A 9,622-nucleotide genomic window follows, 5' to 3' on the forward strand; every position below is an offset into this window, starting at 1 on the left:
TTTTTTCTTTATGGCTGTACTTATATATATAAAAATCAATCACTAAGCCAAGCATGGGAAGGAGGGAGGGGGAGAAAATGGGGCAAGAATTGGGTAAGGGCTAATTGGGTGATGTGTGCATGTATGTCTCCACCATCTTTTATCCCATTAAGATATATGACTACAATGCAGCAATAAAAAATTTTTAAAAATAGTCTTTTGCTCCCTTCTCTCTCCTCTCTCTTTCTCTTCTCTTCTTCTTCTTCTTCTTCTTCTTCTTCTTCTTCTTCTTCTTCTTCTTCTTCTCTCTCTCTCTCTCTCTCTCTCTCTCTCTCTCTCTCTCTCTCTCTCTCTCCCTCTCTCTCTCCTTTCCTTTCTCTCCTCTCCTCCCTCTCTCTCCTCTCTCTCTCTTTCTGCTTCTTGCCTTCTTGCCCTAAGGACCTATATATCCCAGACTACTTCTTGGCAGCTAGTGTAAACAGACTGTAGAAATGGACTGAAATATCCAGGACCATAAGAAAATAAACCTTTCTTTTTCTAAATGTTATGTGTCAGGTGTTTAGGTTAAGCAATGATAATTCTAACTAAAACACTGCCTCATGGGAGAGGAGGAGGGCTTGTCAATGCAGTTCTCTTGAGCATGTGAGCACATTAAAAATGGCCTCCAGCAACAATGACTCCTTCCTACAAGCTCTCCAGTGACCCACCTCTGTGCTCTACAGGCTAGCAATGAAAACTCTCATTGTTATAGCCAATATCCTGCCAACTTATGTAGAGTAAATCCTAGGTGTTTGAGACAGTTGTTGGAAAAGGAAAGAAAAAAAAATTGTAAGAAAAGGGCATAAAATTGTAGACCAAAGGAAAGAAGGGGGATGAGGTAGTAACTTATTCCTGGTGGTTTCAACAGCAGGTAAAATGCAAAAAAGATAAAAATTACAGAATATACAGTAGTTGTTATAAAATCTCCCAGAGGGTGGTGTGAGTAAAGACAGGTTAAGATAATCCCCCAAATATGAATTCTTTGGAATGACAAAAGGGGATCCTGAAGTAATGATGTAACTATAACTGATATCTCAGATAAAGAGGCTTAGATATCAGTTACAGTTACCATGAAACCAGCTTGGAAGCAGCCTTATTGTTTTTGGAATGACAACATACCAGTACCTTATTGATTCAATAAATTCCCATAGGAAATCTCTTATAGGCTGACAAAGAACCCATGGGATTTTTGAGCTAGATATTATTCCACTTAAAATAACAAAAATCTATGAATTTCAGAGTGGTTTCTAGCCCCATTAGTCACCTAAGGCCTGGCTCTTCCTCTATTTGGATTATGAAGATACATTACTCCCTCGTCACCTCTGAAAGATGGGGGACAGCCTCATACTTCAGAGTCAGTCTTCAGTGCCTCCCAGGCGCCTGTTGCTCTAGTGGGTAGTAGTGTGAAGATCATGCTCAGAGATGATGAGATCAGCTCTCATGAAGACAGAGTAAGAATATTAAAGTTGAATATTGATGTCAAACCTGGAAACATCAGAACTCATTGGCTCAAACTCCTCATACAGCAATTTTCCCCAAAATCAGGTTGCAGTCATCTGTCCTCTTCGGTACTACAATGGGGTCTCATTCAGTTCCACAGTTTCAAGGCTGAGAAACTCCCTCTGTCCTGCTATCCTTTGTGAAGCCAAAATTCAGTCTCTCTTTGAGGCCAGACATGGAGAGAAATGCAGACCATCCTCTAGGCCCCCAGAGCATCCTTTCTCCAGCCAAATCCTGCTCAGTGCTTTGAACCATCACCCAATTATTATAGTTTCCCCAGTGCTGAGTATTTCTCAATTGCTTCTGCTGACCTCGGTGGAGTTTGTCATGATCTCATGTGAAATGTGGTATCCAGCCTTAAGAAAATATCACACAGAAACCTAATATATCTAGGAATACTACTGCCTCTGGAAAAATGCTGGTATCTATCTTTAGTGCTGATGTGAAGAAGAAGAAGAAGAAGAAGAAGAAGAAGAAGAAGAAGAAGAAGAAGAAGAAGAAGAAGAAGAAGAAGAAGAAGAAGGAGAAGAAGAAGGAGAAGAAGAAACTATAGGTGAGCAAATAAGGTGACCTAATGGAGAGGGTGGGGGGGAAGAGGGAAAGTCCCTAATGTACATGCTGTACATTCATAAACATATCGATCACTAAGCCAAACATGAGAAGGAGGGAGGGGGGAGAGAATACGGTGGGAATTGGGGAAGGGTTAATTGGGTGATATGTGCATGTAAAACTCTACCATCTTGTACTCCATTAAGATGTATGACTATAATGCACCAATAAAATTTTTTAAGAAACTGCTAAAGAGACAGAAGGACAGACAGATAGAAAAAATTATTTTTTTAAGAAATAAAAAAAATTTTTTAAGAAACTGCTAAAGAGACAGAAGGACAGACAGATAGAAAAAATTATTAAGTAATATATCCAGGCAAGATGTGAAAAACAATCTTTATTGCATGTCATGTTTATGTGTTAAGAGTGCTGGTCTCTTCCTCCTGGTTTATATGACTGGCATTCTGTCAGATACTATCTCCATGGTCCTTTCTTCTTTCTGGGAGTGAGAAAAAGAATGAGGCACGCAGGAGGAGACCAGCAGTCACATGTGCTCTACTCTTCAGTCACCCTTCTATTTTATCTGAAATCTCGGCCCATCCACACCACAATCAGTTCATCTCCAGATCAACTGCAGCAAAATAAAGGTTCTAGAACATTTCCAGGTCTTAGGGACCTCACTTCCATGTGACTTTCTCTCCACACTCCCCTTTTCCAAAAGGGTTTTATCCAAGGGCCAGAGTGAGATCCCAGCTCATACGAAATACTTGCAAACACAAACCTCTAATCCTGCCAGCCCAGTCTTTCCAGGTCAGTACTGGCCCTGAGGTTAGCTCATCTCCTTGCTTAGAGGGGCCACAGAATTCCCTCCTAAAACTGAGACCATCATCTAGACACTGAGAAAGCTCCCTGTCAAAACTCTCCACCTAAACCGGGCATAGCAGTGCACGTTTGTAATCCCAGTACTTGGGAGGCTGAGATAGGAGGATGGCAGGTTTGTGGCCAGCCTCAGCTACTTAGTGAAGCCCTCCGCAACTTTGTGAGAGCCAGTTTCAAAATAAGGAATAAAAAACAGGGCTGTGGGTGTAGTTCGGAGGTAGAATGCCCCTGGGTTCCATCCCCAACACTGGGGAGGGGGGGGGGGCACAAAACAAACAAACAAACAAAACAAAACCTCTCCCCATTCTCATCTCAGCCATGGAGGTCGATTCTGCCAGAAGTACTCACGGGTACCACGAGCTAAATCAGCCCCTTCCCTCCTCTTCCTGAGGACCCTCCCAATGCAGGCTCAGAGAACTGGGCCTATCACAGACCTTACCTTCTCCAAGACAGGGCTGCTTCATCTTCCAGAATCTTCTGGCCCCTGAATCTCAGTGTCTGTGTGGAAACCAAAGTAGGATAGTTAATGGGGAAAGGAGCTCTGCCAGCCCAGAGAAGTTCTCCGAACTTCCTGCGGGAGCTGGAAAGCCAGGGAAAATCCCAGCTTACAGTCATGCAAGATGTCTGGGAAGAAGCACGGAGGTGGGGGGGACAGTTATCCCCACTTCCATTATTCTGGGAGCTGATGAAGCCCCTAACTCTCCCTCCTGGAGACGGGAGCCTGGGAAGGCCCAGCCCCGGCTTACTTCTGCTTCTTTGAAGAATGAAACGCGCAGCCCGGACACTGGCTCCAGGGCGTCTCCGGGCCCGGGCCTTCTCCTGAGGGCTGCTCCTCTTCCTCCTCTCCTTCCTGCTTTTCTTCTTCCTCCTCGCCCTGATCCTCCTGCTCCTCCTCTTGGGTGCTCTCCGACTCCGCGTTGCAGATCAGCTGGGACATGGTGAGATGGAAGACGTGGCAGCTGAAGCCTTCGCGGACGCCGTATTGCACGTGCTCGCGGAGACGGTCCACAGAGGCGAAGACGCGGCAGCAGGCCATGCACCTGAAGCCGCTCTCCACCGTCACCAGCCAGTCGGGCGTCTGCGCTCGGGGTCTCTCCTCCCCCGAGGGCGACGCTGGGGGGCTGTCCGACTCCGCCTTTTCCTCCTGCTCTTTCTCCTCCCCGCTGGTTTCGCAGTCAGACAGGAGGTTTCTGGTGGACACATCAGAGGGGGGCGTACCTATCCACACGTCCTCGGAAAGGGTCACTTCTTCCAACCTGGGCTGCTTTCCTAGGGACTCAGAGGTCTCGTCCGTCGCCCAGGAGACAGCTACACCTTTTTTCATTTGTACTTGCATGTAGTATATTTTCATGCCCCTTTCCTGTTTGTTTATAGACAGCGAGGTCACACAGGTCTTATAAGATGAATGGGATGAGAAAGAGACACGTTGTGAGGTTGGAGGCATCGCCCCTCGTTCCTGAACCTGCGCTAGGGGTGATCTAGGCTGGGGACTGTCTCTCTGTAATCTCCGGGTTCCTGGGAAAGGAAATTAAAAACATGAGAACATCACAGAGACTTCCAAAACATGGAGGGAAAGCAGGGTGAGTGTGTGTGGAACAGGAGAGAGGGGCCACGAATGATGCAGCCTATGAGGGGTCATATTCACTGTCCACGTTGTGAGGCAATGTAGCTGGTGTTACTGAGGCTGCTGGGGGAGCGCCTATGTTCAGGAGAGTAGAGTACTGTCATACGGACTGTAGTTGTGGGGAATGGGGATGGGCAGGCTATAAGGATGGGATTTTGTGACCTCGTTGGGATATCCTTTGTAGAACATGGGAAGTGGTAAATAAGAATGGTCTATGGGTCGTGCATTTTGGTTTCCCGAGAGTGCTAAGAATGCCAGTGTGAAGCCAGGCTTGGTGGCGCACACTTGCAATCCCAGTACTTGGGAGGCTGAGACAGGGGGGTCACAGGTTCACAGCCAGCCTCAGCTACTGAGTAAGCCCTCTGTAACTTAGTGAGATCCTGTTTCAAAATAAATAATAAAAGATAGGGCTCGATAACCGGGCGTGGTGGCACACACATTCAGGAGGCTGAGATGGAAGGACCTTGGTTCCCAAACAGCCTCAGCTACTTATCGAAGCTTTTGCAACTCAGTGAGACCCTGTTTCAAAATTTAAAAGATTAGAAAAATAGAGCTGGGAGTGTAGCTCAGAGGTCCAATGCAGCTGGGTTCCATCCCCAAATACTGCAAAAAAAAAAAATTTAGAAAAAATAGGAAGTGGAGTATGGTGTGTGCTGTGTGGGCCTGAGCAAAGGGGTCCTACTGCACCCATGGGGCCCTGTGTCAAGGAACTCTGCCCTTCTCTAGAAATCACACAAAGGGAGCCTGTGCTCCTCTGAAGGCTTCTGATCTACCACTGTGCCCTGACACCCCAGGCCCAGACCTCCTGGCCACCGGTCTCTGAATCCTCCCTGTGATCATGCCAGGGATCAGGACCTTGCACAGTTAGCTCTTATCCATGCTCCCCAAAAGCTCTGAATTCTATACAGGCCCATCCAGAGGGCCCTGATCACCAGAAGCTTCACTGGGCTTGCTCTCAACCCCACATTGAACCTATAGGCCTCCTGCAATATACCCAAGGAGCCACAGACACAAGAGGCCCAAGGGTCCTCACATCCAAAGAGCCTTACATCCAAGGATCCCTGTTCCCAAAGTGCCTCATACCAGCATCCCTGTGCCCTTACCAACATGGACAAGCTTCCATGGAGAAGAAACACAGGAGAAGTATTCAGAGGCAGAGGAGGCCTCCCCTACCCCCAAGCTGCAGATTTTGGCCCATCCAGTGGATCCAGGCTGAGGAGCATCCTCTTGTGATGTTGAGATTCCTGAGAAAGGTTTGAAAGTCACAGTGATATTATGGGTTGGGCATAATTGTACATCATTCACTTATACAACAAATATCTACTGAGTGTCTGACATAATTATGTCAGGTGTAGTGAACACACATGGCTTTGAGTTGGGTTCCTGGTGGGTACTCAGTGTGGAATTACAGTCAACAGTTATTAGTGTCTTGTTAAAAATGTAGGCCTGCGGTATGACTCTGAACATGTATAAGGTTTAATAATGATGTACTGCAGGTGATCTTGATTACTGTAGGTAATGAATATGACTATGATAACAATGGTGAAAACCTGTATCTGGCTTGCAGTATGTAGAAGGGGATTCAAAATGGCAACTGCAAGCCGGGCGTGGTGGCACATGCTTGTAATCCCCGTGCTTGGGAGGCAGAGACAGGAGGATAGCGCTGGTTTGAAGCCAGCCTCGCTGGCTTAAGAGACCCTGTTTCCAAATAAAAATATAAAATAGGTCTGGGAGTGTAGCCCGGAGCTAGAAGGGCTTCCAGGATCCCCAGTGCCACCAAAAAAAAAAAAAAAAGGCAACTACAGGACACAGCACATCTCAGTACCTGAAACAAATAAAGTTCAACTACTCAGAATGCAGTGTCTTGACAAACAAAACAAATAAAGCTCACAAAATAAAACAGAACCATGAGTCATGGTAGAAGGTGTACCAGTATTGGGGAAGATTTTCAATTTTCAGAATATACCTTTGGTAGTAAAAAAGCTGGGAGCTTCAGGGAAAGGGCTGCAGAATTCCAGGCACAGAGGGGGGATTAGCAAGGCAACAGAGATAGTCCCAGGGCCTTTTTCATTGTAAAGATAAGATTTCCCAAGGAAGTAGAAGGATGTCATAAACCTTCAAGAGACACCAGAATCCGATGATCAAATACACATTTTGAGGTGTAACAAAAGGCTTGGGATCGGTACCAGAAACAGGACAAACCAACAGGAAGGAATCCCCACATCAAAAGGCCTGGCCCCAGAAGGGACAGGTCTGGTTGGGTCAGAAGACTGGTTATAAAGATACTTTGTGTCCAGGAAACTGGTTTCAAATCATCCCACTATGTTACTTTGTGGCATAGTGCTTTATTCTAAGCTCTGCCTTTCCCTCTTTCTAATGGTGCCAATAACAGTTACAACCTGTATTTTTATCTTTGTAATAAAAAATTCATTTAAATCTTCATAGAGAGTCCAGACTACTGCATATCTATCCTTAGTCTGGACAAGAAACTGCGGTTGAGGGAAGTCTCCTGGAGCCTAACAGAGCTTGAAAGCGGCCACAGAGCTCCATCATCTTAAGTGGTGAGTGGTGAGCAGCGCCCAGCATCACACTTCAGAGACGCAGAAGATCCAAAAGCCCCTGTGCTCACCACAGACAGGCAGCACCTGCAGTGGCACAGGGAGCCCTCCAGAGACCCGGAGCAGGGCAGCCAGGTAACTGTGTGTGCCCAGAGAAGCCGCAGGACCCAGCAGGCTAGTCCAGTTAGAACTTCCAGAGACACAGGAAAGGTGCTCCAGGCATGGTACCTACACAGGGTTACAGGGGGTTGCTCCAAGACTACACTGGATGCCCTCTGCCCGTGTGAGTAGGGAAGCGTGGACCTGAGCCCGGGGTGGAGAGTGCAGAGGCCCAAGGGCACGGACCACAGGCTGGAAAAACACAGAACCCTGGACTTACAGGGAACTCATTAACAGTGACACCGGACGCCCTGACACCTAAACACAAAGCTGTCAGAGGAAAGAGAGGGGCGCAAACACTCCGAGAGTGGGTTCAAAAGCTGCAATATGTAGCTTTTCCTGATTATATGGTATGGCTTGTATTTATAATGTACATTTATTCATTCATACAAGCAATATTTAGTAAACAGATACTGTGTATTGGGCATTATTCCACTATTCTAAGTTCTGCCAATACTGAAAAAGACAAAGCTCCTTTTTTCATTGGACCTTCCATTTTAGTATGGGAAGACAGGCACTAAACAGAAAAACATATAAATATATAATAGGTCAGCTTATGGTGAGTATACAAGGTAGTAAAAAGTAAACCTGTTATATTTAACAGATTTAGCAAACAAAAATATCTGATATCCAGTTAAATTTTAATTTCAGATAAATCACAAATAATTTTAGCATAAATATGTAATATTCAGTATTTGGGACATATTCATACTAAAATATTATTTGTGGTTTATCTAAAATTCAAATTTAACTGGACATCCTATTATTTGGCAACCCTAATAAGAGTAGGGTAGTGAATCTGTTTTAGTTTTTACAAAAGGAACCTGGTAGTGCTACATATTGTGTTAGAGATGTGGCACATTATGATATGTGATGTTCTTAGACATTAAGAGATAATGTAAGGTAGCTGTGTTTGTGTACAAGTTCACACACACACACACACACACACACACACACACACACACCAGAGTTTAGTGCGGAAAGAGAGGACTGTCACACACATGGTTTGAGTATGCTTGTAGTAAAGGGATGGCATAAAGCAGTTGTGTATGGAGATCTTTGACTTTTTTATATATCAGGGTTATATGGGCATATGAGTGATGATCTCATGAAAGACCCTTAATGAGGATTCTGTATATACTGTTGCACGTACTGAGTACCATCCAGGTCTCAGAATGGTAATAGAAACTTTACCCTGCAGAGTTCACGATTGGCCACCACTCTACCCCCACCCGTATCCTCACTACTTCCTCTCCCAACACACTCACATGTAGACAAAAGATGCTAATGTATAAGTGTAGGTGAAGGAGAAGAAAACCATCACCTTCCCCTTCCAGTCACAGCTTCCATTCCCAGAGCTCTTCTGTACCTTAGGGTCCAGGGCCTAATGAAAGCTTCTGGGCTTTAATTTGAGCAGAAGCCTCCAGGGTAGGATCCATTCTGCCCTACCTCCTACATATGATTAGCCCTCTTCCAAGGCAAGTTGCTTGCTTACATTTCGTAGATGCAGTTTTTGCAGCCTGGGAAGTCAGTTGACAACTCTCAGTTTCTCTGCTTCCGCAGAGTCCTGATATGACTCTCTCCATCCATTATGGCCTCAGTCCCCACAAGGCCTTCCTTCCCCTCCCCTTCATTTCCTCTGGGAAGCCCCAACCCTGTCACTTACAAACCCCAGTATATCAATAAAATGCTCATGATTTCAATATGACACCATCCCTACACAAACCCTATACAAACTCTTAATTTACTTTTTAACAAACATGTCATTTCTCAAGACATTTTCAACAAAGCCTTTAACTCACTCAGCTACTTGTACCTCTTTCTTAAAAGGGACAGGATAACTTGTACATTTCTATCTGCACCCTTCACAACTTCCACTCAGTGACCCCAGAGAAAAACAAGTCTAGAGAATAAGGGAACTCAGAAAAGCTGCATCTCTAAGTTGTGTAACTGGATCTTCTACTTGCATGGAGTCCACAGCCCTCGGAGAGAGGACAGCAGAGCAGATGACTTCCTTGCAGTCAAGACTGCGTCTTGCACCACTGGAAACATCAGGAGAGACCAGACAGCATCAGCTTGGACCAAATCTCTTCCTCTACTTCACAGCCTGTGTTCTCCTCACTCCTCCTTCCCTAGAGGGAGCTCAGGATGTCTAGCACCCCTATCCCCAGGCAAGCTTCCCAGCACATACCTCCTCCCTTCTCATCAGTTTCCTGGGACCCTTCATTTTCCAGATGTTTCCTCTTTTGTCGCCGTTTCATGGTATCATCTAGACGAGTCCCTTAGACGATGCTTAGTATCCAGCTCCCCTTTCCCTACACGTGGGCCCTTCTTG

The 9,622-nt window shown here is 45.6% G+C and overlaps 1 protein-coding gene across 1 annotated transcript; it reads right to left on the reverse strand.

The window, feature by feature from the left end:
* Nucleotides 1-3,688: 3,688 nt before the first annotated feature.
* On the reverse strand, nt 3,689-9,548 carry FAM170A (family with sequence similarity 170 member A; the record flags this gene model as incomplete). Its single annotated transcript, XM_080699338.1, has 3 exons — nt 3,689-4,461; nt 5,674-5,814; nt 9,479-9,548. 3 exons carry the CDS (start codon nt 9,546-9,548, stop codon nt 3,689-3,691), a joined length of 984 nt encoding a protein of 327 aa, XP_080555464.1.
* Between the last annotated feature and the right edge of the window lie 74 nt (nt 9,549-9,622).

The sequence above is a fragment of the Muscardinus avellanarius genome (genome assembly GCF_963383645.1).
Source record: "Muscardinus avellanarius genome assembly, chromosome: 7".
NCBI classification, from domain to species: domain Eukaryota; kingdom Metazoa; phylum Chordata; class Mammalia; order Rodentia; family Gliridae; genus Muscardinus; species Muscardinus avellanarius.